This window comes from Balearica regulorum, chromosome 1 (genome assembly GCF_011004875.1).
Source record: "Balearica regulorum gibbericeps isolate bBalReg1 chromosome 1, bBalReg1.pri, whole genome shotgun sequence".
NCBI lineage: Eukaryota > Metazoa > Chordata > Aves > Gruiformes > Gruidae > Balearica > Balearica regulorum.
In genome coordinates, this window is record NC_046184.1 from 42731467 (window position 1) to 42749130 (window position 17664).

The window sequence follows — 17664 nt, forward strand, 5'->3', positions numbered from 1 at the left end:
AACTGCTGGAAGAACACTGTACATATGTGAGAGAAGAGTGCTGCATTTCTAGGACAGAGCTCAAGAACCATGACTGCATCAGATTCAGTGTTTTATTTAATTGTAGAGAGTTTGCTGTTTCCAGGAAGAGCAGCAAATTGTTGTAAATTCCTAACGTGTTTTGCCAGGTGCATTTTGTCTGTCTAGATCGTTAAGTCTCTTGTGACAATTTAATAAATTGAAGAGTTATTAAATTAAATGTGTTACATCTTTTGTAATCAGTTATGATTGAGTTCAAGATACCAAAATAAATTGCTAGGAACAAACTGATGGTGACTTAAATAAAAAATTGCTATATATCTCATTCTCAGTTTAACTTTTGGAAAGTGTTTTGTTTTCCTGGGAAGGCTCTTCTGATGTATTACAGAACTCCATGATTTACTTTGTGGCCAGTGGTAGGAAGTACCTGTGACTTGCAGTTTGTTTTTCAGTGGGGAGGAGGGGAAGTCTGCGATGCTAAGCCCAGAGAAGGAATCCATTCCTACTACTCCTTGTTGTGTCCGAACCCATGCGGTAGTCTTTGCCCAGGGGCTCACAGCAGTATATGGGTGAATTCTAGAGGGTGGTATTTGTAAACATCAGTGGAGCTTAATTAGAGCATCTCATCAGGGCTTCTGCAGGGGCATTGGCCACAGTGTTCTACATCAACAGGTTACAGAGTCGATTTGCATGCTTGCCACAGCTCTCCTTCAGTTTCATGTCTCTTAAGCAAAGTTGTCTCTTAAGCAGCATCACATTTTCTGTAAGACTAGAGATATGCTTTAAATAAAATTAAAAACCCACACACCCCTCCCAAAATCCCAAATAACAAACATCCCCATATGCCCCCCCACTTCCCCCAAGACTGTGACAGTGCTGCTTGGTTATACCTATCTTGGTAGCATGGTATAACAAAAACTTGACTAGGTATCAGAGGCTATTTTAAAGGAGTTTCACTTTGTGTTGTGTAATTAACTTAATAGGGCACTCATCTAAATCATTTGTACCTTTTACCATAGCTCACCAGTAGTAATGTTGCAGCTGCTTGCTCACTTTCCTTCCAGTGGGATGGGGAAATGAATCAGAAGGGTAAAAGTGAGAAAACTAGTGGGTTGAGATAAGGACAGTTTAATAGGTAAAGCAAAAGCCATGTGCCAAAGCAAGGAATTAGTTTACCACTTCCCATAGGCAGGCAGGTGTTCAGCCATCCCCAGGAAAGCAGGGCTCGCTCTATCGTATATAACAGTTACTTGGGAAGACAAATGCCACAACCACAAACGTCCCCCTTCCTCCTCCTTGCCCCACCTTTTATTTTTGAGCATGACATCGTATGGTGTGGGATATCCCTTTGGTCAGTTGAGGTCAGCTGTCCTGGCTGTGTTCCCTCCCAACTCCTTGTGCACCGCCAGCCTACTTCCTGGTGGGGCAACATGAGAAACAGAAAAGGCCTTGATATTGTGTGAGCACTGCTCAACAATAGCTACAACATGGGTGTGTTATCAGTACTGTTTTGCTCACAGATCCAAAAACATAGCCTCATAGGAGCTGCTATGGAGAAAATTAACTTGATCCCAGCCAAAACCAGTACCTGTAAGGAAAATCCTAATCCATTGCATGAAAAGTTTACATGGTTGCCTCTTATACTTTATAGAAGTCAGCATTATTATGTTCTTGTGTTCTTTGTATCTTTTCAGTAACTTAGAATATTTTATTAACATAACTTCTGCTTGTTGTATAGTACTACTTATTTAAGCAGGATGAGAGTCAGCTAAATTTAGCCATAGGCAGTACAATTTTTTTAGATGGTGACTGTTAAACCTAATAGCAGGGCTGTAGGTCAATAATTTCTTACATTATGGCTTCAGTTGTTTAATTGAAGGCAGCAGGCTTGTCTACAGTAGAAGGGTTGTCATAACAGCTGACTGGAGTAGAACAGCTTGTCAACAAACAGGGGTTTTGCTATTCTATATGAATCACTTTCCAGGTTATCTCCAGATGTAATATGCTAGTGTGATACTGTACTGCAGTAAGATCAGAATTTGCTGTCTTGCTTTCAGAAGTCCTTCTTTCTCCCATCTCTTCTACTGTCTCTTCTCACTCCTCGTTCTTGGCTGACCTACTGTTAGTAGTCCTAACCTGTTTCAGTGGCCCTTTCAGCTGGCGGGGGGAAGTCAGGAATGGTACGTGTTAAGCCGTTTGAACAGGCACTCATCAGACCATGCTGCTGATCTGGGCTGGGATGTGGGACATAGTGTACCTCAAGATTGACCAGACTTAGAACCTTATCAGTTTTCCTGGCAGTTACGTCTGTCTGAGTATGTGTATCTTGTCTAGCGGGTTGCATATTTTTAAGTCTTCATAAACCAAACCTCTTCTTCGCTCCTAGCTGATTGTAAACAAAGCTTTGTTGTCAAAATTAATCATGACTCTTGCTTTTTCACTCAGTCTGAGGGGCCAAATTTTACAGGCTTGTTGCCAGCTGGTATGTACTGCACACAAAAGTCTTTGTTCTGATCTTTTGTAAAGTTTGGAAAGATTATAAGTATGACATCAATTTCTAGCATTTTTCATAATTTCTAGTGCAACTTTCCAAATAAATTGAAAACAACATGATCTAAGTAGGCCGTTATGTGTAGTACTTCTTTTTTGATAGTGTCCAACTAATTTATGTGCTTCAAGCCTGTGATAGGCTTGGAAAGCATTCCTGAGGTTTGTTGATTTGAGTCATTTGAGGCTTCACTTATGGGAGTGTTGTCCAGATTGAGAATCCATTCAAATACATGAAAGCAAAAGTAATAATGGTAACTCCTCTGGAAAAAAGGCATTGGCATCAGTTATGCAAGCTGATCAAGTGGAGCAAAGAGGCCTTAAGTTGTCTAAGGCTGTCTCTTCTGGAGAAAGTAGAACATGGAAGCAGCTTTAGGAAAATTACTTAAATTCCAACTTTTAGAGGCTGTTAAAGTTCTGCTGTAGCAGAAGTTGGATGTCACAAGGCATTGATCTTGATTTCAAGGTGTGCCCACGCATCAGTCTCCTCCTTGAGACTTGAAAATTCCCTGTACAGACATTGAAATGTAATCTTTACTTGCCTTTCTGCATTGCTTTTATTGCCACTAAAAATAGGTGGTAAAACAGTGTAAGCATCAAGATAAACGTTATTTAACGTTGGAGTTAGTCCTACATTAGATGCCTAAGTGATGTTTATGCTTCCTGAATTGTTTCAACTTTCAAAATGTATGCAGAATTTTTTTTTTTTCAAATGAAGGTAGCTCACATTTAACCATCATCTTTAATGAAAGAATTCATTTCATACCAAAGTATAGAATTTTGATGTGGTATAAAAAAGAGAATGATACTAACTTAGGAAAAAGGAAAATTGCTATTTGTTAATTCAGAAGAAACATAGGAGGTGTTTGAGCTCTGTTAATGCTTGTAATTGACCTGATGATCTTGTCATCTGCTGAATTTTAGGAATATACTGTCAAATCAGTTGGCTAAGCTCTTTTGGTCTTGAAGAGATGGAAAGGAAGGAGAACAGAGGTGGGAGAAACAAATGTAGTGGAGTCTCTGGGAAGAGAAGAGGTTTTATTTACACTTGGTGTAATACTGATCTGTATTTCACCCTACTCTGCTGTATAGTTTGCTGCAGAGACAAGTTTTCTGTAAAGTCTTGATTTGGTTAATATAACTTCTGCCAATGGAAGCTTCTTGTTGCAAGAGATCTGTAATCACATAGAAACAGAAAGTAAAGTTTCTTCTTCATTTCTCTTCTGTTGAAGCTTTTGTATTATGACCCATAAGTATGGTGTTTGCTGAATGCATTTTTATCCAAGGGAAGAGCTTTGAAAAATCTTGTTTTTTTCTTCAAGGTATGGAATATACGAACGATGTAGAGAGTTGGTGGAAGCAGGTTATGATGTACGACAACCGGACAAAGAAAACGTAACACTTCTTCACTGGGCTGCAATCAACAACAGGATAGATCTGGTGAAGTATGTGTTACTGTTTAAGTTTAAACATAAACTAATCATGTCCTTAAAAATGTTGATTTCTTTTTTTTTAAGAATTATTTGTTAAATAATCTTAAGTGTCTTAAAATCTCAATTTTTGGTCTTGAAATTTGGGGGGGAGGGGAGAAGTTAGAAGACTTAATTTGCATTTTGGCAGCACTGGTTTGATGACACAGTTAACAGAAATAAAACCTGTTAAATGTCCAGAAGTCAAACTCAGGCAGTTCTCAGGTGAGATAAACCTGTAGAACATCTGTTCAGCTGCACATGCATTTTCTTTATGCTAATGTATACTTGTTGAAATACTAAATTTCTTTTTTTGTGGAGGGAAAGTTTGGTGCTAGATGGTAATGAATTTTTGGAAATAAGCAAGATTAATATGATGCAAGAGGCAGTTGCTACATCATTCAGCATTTCAAGAAGTTCTAACTTCTTTGCATTTTAAAAACACAGCTGTTAAAAAGGTAACATTGCAGCACCTCTCCTTTCAAGTGATAACAAAATCTTTAATAGTGGGAGCTGTGGGATTGGGGTATTTCTTTGCTTTTCATTTTATAAAATCTGAAGCATAATGTTTGAGACTAAGTTTTAAAAACCTATAATTATCTTTCAGAACATGGAGAGCTTAATTCCTGAAGGGATAATTCTCAGTATTTGCTGTTTTACAAAGCAGGAGTGTATAGAACATCTTTGGGTTTTTTTGTCGCTCTACCTGTAACAAAACAATGAATTAAGTACATGCAATTAAGTCTAAATATACAAAATATTATTGAATCAGCAGGTTTCTAGAATATTTGTCATAAACTGTACATCTTCAGTCAGTCCACTTCTCAAAACTTCTTATTAAGGAATGTGTGTACTTACACATAATAACAAATGCAAAACATTTAAGCACTTTCTCCCCATGTATATCCATCACCAGCACCTTCGTCAGACCCGATCTTGAGTTTCTAGAAGGTCTCAGGTTCACGTTTCTCATCATGTTTTTAAAGGACTCTCTGTGTCCTGATGAAGTTCTCTTAAAAGAAGGTTAAATAGGTAAAGATAGGTAAATAAAGATGTAGATCTGATGAAGACGACCTTGGGGTCCTGGTGGACAGGAAGCTGACTGTGAACCAGCAATGCAGCCTTGTGGCAGAAAAGATCAATGGTGTACTGGGCTTCGTTAAGAAAAACACTGCCAGCATGCTGAGGGAGGTGATCCTTCCTCTCTGCTCAACTGTTGTAGCTAAGTATCTGTGTGAAGTTGTGGGTTCCCCTTTGCAAGAATGATACGGACTTATTGGGGTGATTCCAGTGCAGGGTCACAAAGATGATTAAGCGACTGGAACATCTGGCATGAGGAGAGGCTGCAAGAGCTTGGACTTCTTAGCCTAGAGAAGAGAAGGCTTGTCAATGTATATAAGATCCTCAAGGAAGATCTTATCAATGTATATAAGCACCTGGGATACCTGGAATCTTATCAATGTGTATAAATACCTGATGGGAGGAGTAAAGGAGACAGTGCCAAGCTTTTCTCAGTAGTGCTCAGGGGCAAGGCAAGAGGCAGAGGGCACAAATTAAAAAAACACGCACAAAATTCCATCTGAACATCAGGAAACACTGATTTTACTGTGCGGGTGACTGAGCACTGGCACAGGTTGCCCAGAGAGGTTGTGAACTCTCCATCCTTGGAGATATTCAAAACCCAACTGGACATGGTCCTAGATGACATGATCTAGATGCTTTGATCAGGGATGGTTAGACTAGATGATCTCCAGAGATCCCTTCCAAACGAAACGATTCTGTGAATTAATTCAGTGTTTCTGAAAGAATTTTTTTTAAATTATACACAATAGATAGCACAACAGGTTTTATGTCTTTATTGTGGGTAGAAGCTTATCATGGAAACGATTATTCTACATTTGATATATTCCTTTCATTACAAGATAGGTAACCAATGTGCTTATTGGCATGCTGAAAAGGAGCCCCTTGCAAAAGTGATGCAGGACCCTGGTTTACCTAAATAACCTATTTTGTGAGGGTACATTTTAGACCCTATTGTTTTCTTCCTTTTCATTCCATTTTCCTTCTAGGTTGTCCTGGGTCTTTATGGCTAGGCTCTTACAACTTGCTGTGAAATAACTTTGCAGATAGCTGGTTTTTTCTTTAAGAAAAGTACAGCATCTAAAAGCAGTTGTTATATTTTGAGTTCATTTTTATCTGTCTTGAATGCATAATGAATTATGCGCAATGAATTGTTCATCTTATTTGAGCTATTGGAACACACATTTGTATTACAGCTATTCCATCTCATTTGATATGTCTTTATAAGGTCTGAAAAGTGAATGGCATTGAGACAACTGTCATCATTTAAGAACATCAGTATGTTATGAGGCATTTAAAAAAAGAGGCCCATATTGTGGATAATGTTTCTGTATTATGTATAGTTTCTGTAGTAGCTTTGCAGTGCAGTGAATCTACCTATGTGATACTTGATTATGACTTAATGCTTTAGTTCACTGCTATTTTATGTATTCTACAGCTTTTTCTTTAAAAAAAAAAACCAAAACCTGCCCAAAAAATTTTTTTGTGACCTTCTGTCATTCACAGAGTAAAATTGGACCAAATTTTAAATTCCCCATTAGTTGTCTTTTGAAGCTAAATTTGTGAAAGAAATACTTTAGCATACGAGTATTTCATGTTGTTTTACCTTTTTTTTCCCCTCTCCAAGCGTGTTGTTAACAATTTCCTGCTATAGCAATTATATTGTACGTGGAGGTGTTTCAAAATCAAAATGTCAGGTTCAGATAGATGGAAGTCTGTGCTTAAATCTCTATCTGAATTTCCAGTTAGGTCTTTGTAATATGTTAGGGATATCTCTCCACCTACATTAGAGTGCTGGAAACTTGTTCTGAGAATTTTACTTCAACATAACTTTAATTCTACCAGTCATACCTCTTTCCAGTTATTTTAGTATGATCCCTGACAATTGAACATTCTTAAATCTAATGTGTCTAATTCTTCCTTTTTCCTCAATGCTATTGTCAAAGCTCTTGTCCCTTTTTGATACAGGTACTACTGTGACATCCTGCATTGTGTTTTCTTCCTGCTGTTTACTAGAGTGCATGTGACTACTAATGTGTTTAACTGTATCTAAAATTCATTCCTCCTGATGCAGTTCTCATGTTCTAAGTTCCTCTGTCTTTAGATGGTCTTGATTTATTTTAGTTTATATTACCCAGCATATCATGCGCTCTCTCACTCTGTCTTTTGTGAGACACTGGATTATTCTGTTTCCTTAGAATGAAAGTATTCTGGGTTTCTTTCTGTTTTATCACATCTTTCCCCAGTCTCCACTATTTGTGCCCATTATGTGCAATGGACAATTTCATTAAATATGTTGGCTAGTGAGCTTGGTATCACAGAGACAGACTGTAAGTGTAAGTGGTCTGCTCTCATGATACCAGATGTCAGTGTCTTGCTTACTGGGTACAGACTATATAAGGTCTTCCCAATGAGGTAGCTTAGCAGGTCATCTGTGGAGAGTGCAGGCTTAGAATTAGACTTCTCTTGTTTTTAGTATTTCCTCATGCTGTCTATCTGAGACTTGAGATTCAGCGTAGATACTGTTGAAGCCCATTGATATTTTATAAGGAAACCTACAGAACCTTCTCTTATTTCTGTAGGATCAGGGATAAGTGTCAGACATCCACAATGTAATTCTCTTTTTTTGTCATGACACTGATTGATTGGTCTGTCTTCAACTCAATTTTGTAAAAATGCAAATACTTGCTTTACATCTCTACAGTTACCTGTTGACTGCATTTCCTCAATCCCTGTGTTGAACTTTCTCCAGACAAGGATTTCTCTTCTACTTTACCTCATTCTAGCAACAGTGACTGCATGCATTTTGATTCCACAAGCACTGAACACAAGCTGGGGCAGTTTTCAATTAGCTGGCAAAGACTTAGTGATCCTGATGTGGAGGTCAGAAGTATTTTCTTCTTAAATTGACCTCTTTATCAGATCTGCTTGCTTTGAATGTAAGTAGATTGCTTAAATAGGACCTGCACACCTGGCATCTTCTAGTGTGGAAGCTTAGATGGCAGAGTAGAATTGCCCATTTCTTCCTTTCTCCAGGGACGTTCTCGCCAAGCACAAAATTACTTCCACAAAACTTATGTAGACAAGGAGATTAAGTTCTCAGTCTGATTTTGCAGAAAAATCTGTTTGTGTGCTGAAACTGAAATGCAGCAATAAATCTCAATGTAGTCTAAGAACACCCTTAAGGAAACATAAAATGTTATTTCAGTGCGCCATCTGGCAGGAGATCCACGCCTTGTCTTTTCCCAGTTGTCAAACTGCGAGTTCTTCCTTCTAAATAAAATTTACTAACCAGTAAGCAGTGCTGCTGCTCAGTAGAATCGGAACATATTCTGTGTTTCTGTGGGGACCAGTGTTTGAATGAAGACAATCTGTTTAATGTTCACCTCCCCATGAGTGGCTGTCACATCAACGAGATGGATCCAGGCGTTGACTGTGAATTTCTCTGTGCTGTCTTTTATCTAGACAAGATTTCCTTGGGAACTCCTTCCCAAGGGGGACTAAATAGCTTCTCCATGTCTTTTTCAAATGTGTTCTTTGGTAGCTGATCATTTGCTTCACAATAACAAAATTACGTTGTCCCTTTACCTTACATACGCCTTGTCTTTTCACCTACACAGGACCAAAACTTTCGCAGGTTTTTTTTTTTGAGAAATCCGAAAGCTTAACTTCAGCAGAGAGATGTTGCACTTTTGTTCTTTTGGTGTTGGACACCAGTGGAGTGGGCTGTCCTGCCTCGATCAGAGAAGATCTTGTTTGATTCATATATATCTAATAGGTATTTTGAAAGCAAAAAGTCTGCAGGCGCAAGTACTTGAAATGTGCAAGCACTTAGGAATCTGTAGCTAGATAGTACTCTCCAAAGGTCTGTTAGTAATAACTTTTAGCTTATATGGTAGTGAATGAAGAACTACAAGCCTTCTGGGAAGGCTTGTTTCTTAAAAAACATTAATTTCTTTGTAAGGTGTGTATGTTCTCTCACAAACAAAAAGTAATATTGCCAGTGTAGTGTCCCATATAAAACAGCAAGGAAAACAGTTCACAGAAACAGTACAAATGACTATGAATTACTGCAGTTAAATATGGGTAACTTGTTTTGTTCCTACAGGTAGCTCATCCTTTTATAAATGTTCTTGAGGGAAAAATAATTTCTAGCCCATCATTTAGATGTATTTTTTAAATACTCAGATGTTTTTGTCCTTTGATTAATAACAATTGAGAAGTATGCAAAAATCATAGTACTCGGCTAAACACCTAACTTAAGCGTGAGCTCTAGGAACAATGACTTCAGCAGGGCCATTCCAGTGACGATACGTGCTGCAAGTTGAATTGTATATAATTTTGCCATTGTAGCCAAAATTCTCTAAATATGTTAGTCTTTTAGCAGCATATTCTTTTACAGTTACTTCAGAATTCTTTTTAATGCAGCAACCCCTAAATATTTTAGAAGAATCCATTTTATTAAATACTTCTGTGGTAGGACAGATTGTATTTATATATATATAAAATATTCTGTTTTACCTTAGAACCAAACTAGGAAATAGCAGCATGTTTAAAACACAGTAGGAAGCATCCCTACTCTCCCAACTCGCTTCAGCAAGGCAAAAAATGGAATGTATATGCATGACCTCTTAAAAGGAAGGTTATATGAAGGCAAGGAAATGTTCTGAACTTCTGGTCTGTAACTGCCTGCTTCACATTAACGTCAAACCTGTGTCCTTTATATTTAACCAAGACAAGTAATAGTGTTTACTATTTTTGTTATTCCAGATATTATATATCAAAAGGTGCTATTGTTGATCAGCTTGGAGGAGATTTAAATTCTACCCCACTTCACTGGGCAACAAGGTGGGGAAAACTCTTCTGGAATTTTCTTTTCCTGTGTTTTTTTTTAACTTGGAATCTGCTACTGATTGATTTATGAAATTGCTGTATTTTCTGGGAATACGTTGCACAAGAACTAGTTCAGTCATTGATAACTGGGCACACTGTCAATGTGGTAAGTTTGAGCTACAGGAGCTTTCAGCATATAATTCAGTTTTTGTCTTATCTCTTTCTGATGTAGAGGAAGATGATTGCTATGATAGGAAAAAGAGTAAAGTAAAATTAGAGTCTATAGTGACGTTGGTTTACTTGTACTTTGGAGATGTTATTTTTGTCAGCCTTCCAAAGTTCAGCAACACTTGTGCAGATGGGGCTTCGGATGATTTTGTGTGACATTGTCCTTGCAGTGTTCTATTACATGTGTGGATTTTTTTTTAAGATCGGATTTATTATGTAGAAGATGGTCTGAGAGTGATGAATGGCTGGGAAAATTGAAGACAGCCTTCAAGCAGTAGCTGCTTCTTCAGACAACTACCTAGAAATATGCAGGAAAGGAACACTGTACATATTGATATTTTTAACGGTAGACTGCAAAAGGAGACTTACAAAATTAGCTTTTAGAACATTTAATGTATCAAAATAATTTGTTTACTAAAGATGAGGACTTGCTTGTTAGCCTCCATTAAAGATTTTAGCTTCTGTATTTCTTTTTGTTACAGATCATACTCTATATTCTGTGTTAATAGCACAAAAGCTTGATTAAATTTCCTGGTGTTCATAGCTGTAATCTGTTGTCCTGTGAAGCATTGTCCAAAGCTGCTTCTGACAGATTGAAAAGGTCTTTTTGCTCGTGTCAGAAACTGTGTGCTGACAGGCACCATTTCAACAGGAAAGATACGCCTGTGCTCGTTATGCCAAAAAGATGCCTAAGCTTTTATTGAAGTGTAGAGGAAGTGTAGGCCTTCAGTTTTCCTTTTTTTCTTCCTATTTTTATTTCACTACTGTTTTTAATAGTAGAAATATAAACCATATGCCCCACAAAAAGTGAGAGTATATAGCAGTACATCTCTTAAACTGGCAGGTTTCATATGTGGATCAGGAGAAGTCACAGTAGACTAGATTTCTAAACTAATAACTTGGGATTTTTTTTTGATGGGCCTTTTGGTATACAACACACTTAAGTCAGTTGCGTGTGATGCATCCTTTGGCTGCATAGAATTTGCTCATGTGAATGAGTTTGCTTACTCAGTTGCAGAGTCAGATCATGACAATTTTTTTTTTTCAAAGTACGAGTCAAAGTGCGGAAGTTCTGGTCGTGCAATTAACTGCTAAACACATTTATTGTATTCAAATATTCAAATTTTAATAGTTTTTCTGTATATAGTTATTCAGTTGTTTGTTTTCTGTCTTTTGTTACATTTAGACAGGGTCACTTATCCATGGTGGTACAGCTGATGAAATACGGGGCAGATCCGTCGCTAATTGATGGAGAAGGATGTAGCTGTATTCATTTGGCTGCCCAGTTTGGACACACTTCGATTGTTGCTTACCTGATAGCAAAGGGACAGGTAAATTTTAAGTAATATCATATTTAAATAGATTCTACTCAAAATTAGAATAGGAAAACAATCGAAACCTATACCTGTCATTCAGGAAATGCTACATATTTGCCTGACTAAACATAAAAATAATTCAATGTCTTTTATTGTAGACCACAGTATCGATGGGCCCCCTGCTAACTTAATTTCCTCTAACAGTGGTCTGAGTACTTTGGCTTTAATTCATACCTGTCTAGTATAGTATATGGAAATTCTAGCAGTTATTCTTTTATCACTCTTTATTTCTAATGAATTTAATCTTTAGATGTTAACAGTGACAATGATAGCAAACATTTTAGAATTCTTCACAGAATCATCCGTTTATATACAGGTAAAGAATCTAATGACCCAGCATTGTCGTAGGTCATCTCTTTTTTTTTTTTTTACACCTCAGTCCACAACTTTTATTTATTGCTGTTACTAGTTGCATGAGAGTGTAAATTAAAAAAAAACCCCAAACCAAAAAAACCCACAAAACAAAAAACTCACCCCAAAACCTTCTTTCTAGCTTCTTATATTACTGCTAGATTTGTAAAGTGTGTATATAGCATGTGTATTCATTACTGTTCTTGTTGCCTCCCATCCTTCATTCTATATGCTCAAAAACATGTTCACCTTTTTGCTACTCGCCATGCATGATAATCTGTAGATTTACTCGTGCCTGAAGCACAAATTTGATTTGCTTTGTAAACCATATAGAAAGGTCAAAGCACTCCTCTCTTTTTACAGTCTTGCTAATGCAGTTCACACTTCTGTATTCTGCTTATTCTTTCAAATAGCAAGTCAGGTAGAATGTGACTGTGAAATCAGTGGGTTTGGTCTGTGTAAAACAAATACTAAATTTGCTTCAGAAAATTATTTGTGCCTATACATGTAAAAAAAATGAACTATTGCTCCATGCAGTATGCAGTTTGTATCTGAGAACTGTTTGGTAAAACAGTATTTAATGTATGACAGAGAATGAGCTAGGCACAAGAAGAGGCTGATCATATATAATCGCTATTTTGTAAGAGATAATGATTGGAGAGAAATGGCTTTTTTCATCAGGAACAAGTTTTGTATTTTGTTCACAAAACATGTACATGCGTATGTATAATTGTACGTGGGTTTTTATGTTACCAGAAAAATCTTACAGATGTTACACATGTGTGAACTTGTTTAAAGCATAACATTAATGAAGTATAATTGGCCTTTAAAATGTTCTACTGTGATTATGAAATCTCCCTCTAAATGTTTGTTTGTCCTCATGTTTATATACAGACTTGTCCTATTCATCTGGGCATGTGATACTTCAGTCCAAAAGAAGCTCTGTGTGTTTACATGTGTACATACATAAATGCACAAAACTTGCTTTACAATTTAAAACTTGGAAACAGCTCTCGTTATCAATAGTTTTTGAAAGGATAATTCTTATTAAATCCCCCAAATGTTATCAAGTATGATTTTGGTATCCTTTCCATGCCGTAAGTTTGAATTAAGTTTAACAGTTGGAAGCACTTCAAAAAGTTCACCTTTAAAATTATGTATTGATTTGTATGTTTAAAGTATAGTAATATCAATACATTGTAATAACAATCCCTAAACTCATAGTTCTCTAGCTGTATACATACAATTCCCAGAAACTACATGGTTTCTGGAGAAGCTATGGGAAATACATAATTCTACTTTTTATTCTCCTTTAATAAGTACATATGAGGTCATTAATTCCTTTTTTTTTTTTCCCCACCTCCTTTGTGATGCCATGATTTGGGTTGAGAAACCTGAACTGCTTTTGCGAGCTACATACTACTTGTAAAAATTTTTTTGCCGTTGCAGAGACCAGCTTCTCTTATATCCAAAGAGTAGGCTTGCCCTTGTTCTGAACTTAATTGTAGTGCCGGTGTGGTAAATGACAACTAAATAAATGTCAAAATAAAGGTCAGCGTAGGCTGTTGTGCTTTGTTAGTTCTGATCCTGATGCTTTTGTGGACCTGCATGGTCAGAGGAGAGCTGGCTTGCATAACTGTGTGGAGAACTGACAGGTGGATTAAGAAGCTGCTCCTAATTGCTTCTTGTCCCTTTTTGAGACAGAGCTGGAACCCAGCTTCAGTGTTGCTGCTTCCCTCTTCTGGGGCTGCAGCAGCCAACAGAAAAATTTCCAATCTGAAATTGGAAAGGCCCTCTGCCTTCTGGTGCGTAATGCAGGGGAAGAACTCTTGGTTGGAAGTGAACCCACTTTCATGCCAGCAGGTACTACTCAGCCAAGAGGCAGCAGTGGCTGGTAACTGTTGCTTTTTATTTAGTCATGTCTCACTGAATTTCGAGAGACTAATACCTGGCTGTATCATAATTTGCTCATGTTTTTTGCATCCATAGGTTGCCTGGGTCAAAATCAAGCTTGGGGCAAGTACATGATATATATATAATCAGATAGCAAGTAACAGAATCTGTAGCACAGTACAAGTTTAGATAAGATCATTATTTAAAAAAAGGCAAGAAAGAAAAACTGAAAAGAGCTTGAGGGCACTTTAAAATGTTCAGAATTGATGCTTGTACTATTTGACTGCTTGACACTGTGCTTACACTACTTAAAATGCCAAAGGCATATCAGGGCCTAGCATACGCAAACATGTCACCCTGGAGTAAGTTAAGATACGGATATGGTGTGTCGGATGGTTGAATAATGTGTTCTCATCCTGTGGCATCACCTCAATCACAGATAATGAGTGACTATAAAGTTGATAGTAGGGTAAAATCATGTTGTAAGAATTACAGTGTACTTATAGTTTAACTATCACTTATTCATCAAATATATGTTTTTTAATTCTCAGAGTTGCAATTTTATGTGTTAACTACTGTCCTGAGCTGCATAGGGCCTTCTTCTGAGCTATGGCCTAGGCATAGATGGCATCTACGTTAGGAGATGCCAGCGTGGTACCAGCAGCCTTGGTTCTGGTGCTGCAGTCCGTGAGCAGTGCTCTTAAGCACCATTACCTCTGTTGGCACCGAGGATCGTTCTCTCCACTGAGCTCAGGCCCGTGTAAGACCCTGAACCAAGTGTTTATTCCCTAGACCCTACAGAACATTACTTACAGAACTATAAGTCCAGTCATGTTTCTTCCTCATGATTGTCAAAACCAACTCTGCGTTTGATGGACTGAAGTATTCAGAACAGAGCTTTTGTTGTTTGAAAGAACAAGGTAGGTTTAGTTTTGTGTGTTACCTTGCTTGGTGAGCCGCCTGTCGCTCTGCACTTGGTTCATTTCACAAGAATCTCATAAAATCTATGCTTTTAAGTGAGTAACTAGGACGTGTCTTTTCTAAATTAGGAAATGTTTTCAGCCTTACATTTTCCTTTCTGATAAATGTTCTTTACTATTTGCTTTTAAATATGTAATCTCTTTAGAAGCCTGTTTCCCTTTCCTGGGCGACAGTCCGTGTGAAAGATCTTTTCCTTACGGAGAATGGGATTCTGAACAAGAGCGTGGTGGGTCTTTCTGTGAAGGACTGCGCTCTGTGAAATAACCAGTAATGGTCCTGAAGAGAATTAAATTCCTGGTCCCTTTCTGTTCAATTGAATGCACTTCTAAGTGGAATCTCTTGATGCTTTTTGTGCTTTTGGAAAGACTGTATTGTATTACAGTACTGGTTTGACCATGGCTTGTTAAATGTCCTGGTAAGCCTAAATGCTGCTCTGATCTCTAGCTGCTATTCAGAATCCTACCTCGTCAGCTGTATTGCTTTCAGAAAGTAGGGTTAAGCAGCAAAATAGTTGCTACAGTCCTTTCCATGCAGGAAACTCTCCGTTGTATTTTTGCCTCTCCAACAGCTTTTTGAGGAATCTTGTATTAGAGTCCTAGGATTAAGTCTGGTTATCTTTGCATACACAAAGTTGTTCTCTTTCAGAATCAGAGTTATTTTGTGTCAAAAACAAGTAAAAAATTAGCCAATTATGGTCCAAGGAGTTCACACCTGAAATACATACACAGGGCAGCAGCTTGAGCAATTTTTCATCGTTGTGTCACTTATCATTGAAATCTTTGGTTCTTGCGGTGCTCGTACTGTTGTCCTAACAGCATAGACAGGTACGGCTCTCCGTGAGCCTTATCAGATTGACCTGTCACTGAGAGTTAAACAAGAAGTTAATGTTAAAATTGGTACACACCAGAACAGCAGGAAGTCTGCTAATATGTACCCACTGCTGAAGGTGTAATTTTTTGCCCCAGCCCTTTGGTAAAAAGCAGCAGCAGAGCTTCCTTTCTGAAATGTCCCACTTGTTCTGTGGTTGTGGTAATGATCTGGCAGAATAGCAAAGAATTTTTGATGGGAGGTTTGTTAGAGCATGTGTCTGCTATCCACAAGTATGTCATCTTTGCTACATTTATAAAACAGCATGCAAGGGAATCTTAGTTTCTTTGCCTCTTGCTACAGTTCCTTTGAAAAGGGATCTGCCCCAGCCCACGTCAGAGCTTAATGTGAGTAACAGCTGTAGCCTGCCTAGGTAATTTATGTGCAGGAAATAATCTCAAGCTCATGCGATTTTTTCTTTTTCTTTTAGCTGAGTGTCACCTAGTGTGCAAAGTATCATTTTGATTTGTCAGGTGGAATCACTGAAGGAATCTTTTTACCTACTTCCAAGCAATCTGATCTCTGCTGTTGGTCACAAAGAATTGCTTTCGTGTATGAAATCTAAAGATGAAAGAGTGATTGTTCATGTTACAGTAATTTGTATAATCTTCAAACTATGTTGTTCTCACAGTGTGACCTGTAAATCAAAGCCATGCTTCTCAAGGATGAATGACCTTGAGGTTAGGTTGTGGTTCTAATTTCCTTCATGATCTCGACATCAGGAGGTTAAAAGAAGTGCCAACGGGCTCAGGAGGATCTAGTCTATACATGTACTGAGGACAAACAGGCTTGGATCCTGGTCTCAATGCGTGTAACTCTTTTCTGAACAAACAGTACAATAACGTAATAGCTCCGTTTCCTCTCCATCAATCGTGGTATGTTTTTTTTATTTTTCTTTAATTTTTTACTCACAGAGTAAAAACTCAGAAATGTAAAGGTATCTGCAAGCTAGGGATGTTTTAAAAGAAATTATTTGGAAGAACTGAGTTGCATTTTCTGGAAAACTCCTGCCTGGGTCAGGCTAGCAGCGCCATGAGTGGGGATCCCAGAGTGCCGGTCGAGAAGAAGGTTCTGGGGGTGATAGAAAGCAACATCATCCACTTTCTGGGTTTCTGTCAGTGGTATCTGTAGCAAAAGACTTCACTGAAACACTTTCAACCTAATTTTCCTAGTAAGGACTGAGGGGTCTAGCATAGGAAATATTGACATAGCTCTATTGCCTCTAAGGAAAACAGAATCATTTTGTTAGTCGTCAGCCGTGGAACTTGCCCAAATGTGTTTGAGTCTCCAGTCTGCCTCTGAATGTGTTTAGGAATTACCAACTTCCATGTTAGTGAAGCAGGGATCTATAACAGGAAAAACGCCATAGATATTGGATCCTTTCTGATGGATCTAAGAGAATTGCCTGCATGGTACTGTTTTGTCATTCTGTGGCTGTGTTTTGTTAAGTGTAATAATGTGGAGTTCTTTTATTGTTAGCCGTCAGTTTAGTCACCACTTGATTGTAGATGGGTAGGTTGTTTTTGTTAATGGCTTTTGTTTAAACTTAAAAATTTTCTGGTATCTAATAATTTGATATCCAGGTATGTAAATACTTTTGGAACTGGATGAACTAAGGGTAATTGCTTTGCAAATGGGAAAAAATAGATACAGCTAGCATTCAGTAGGATGTAGCATTCAGGCCATGGTATTTATGTTAATTTATCAAGTATTTTATTAAATACTGGTGCATTATTTAGTTTTCTCCTGCTTTTGAGTGTAATATTACACCACCTGCATATATCTTTTATGTTGAAGATTAATAGTAAGATAGAAATGACTAGCCTTATACAGCATGACTGTTCCTTAGGTTCAGAAATAGATCGGAATGGTTGTATTTTTGCAATGGTGCTGTTAATATCTGTTTTCATTTTTTTAAATACTATTTTATTATGTACTAAAAACTCGCCAGGTTTTCTCCAATTCAGTTGGTTAGTCTTAAAATACAGCTTCTCATTGCAAACCTTGTACCTGCTGGAACT

At 37.7% G+C, this 17664-nt stretch overlaps 1 protein-coding gene across 1 annotated transcript in view; it reads left to right on the forward strand.

The window, feature by feature from the left end:
* Window positions 1-17664, forward strand: part of ZDHHC17 (zDHHC palmitoyltransferase 17) — a 72952-nt gene that overhangs the window by 21475 nt on the left and 33813 nt on the right. Inside the window, exons 3-5 of the mRNA XM_075747332.1 lie at window positions 3888-4010; window positions 9885-9962; window positions 11362-11506. Of these exons, the coding sequence (XP_075603447.1) occupies window positions 3888-4010; window positions 9885-9962; window positions 11362-11506 (346 nt within the window). The remainder of the gene's footprint in view (window positions 1-3887; window positions 4011-9884; window positions 9963-11361; window positions 11507-17664) is intronic.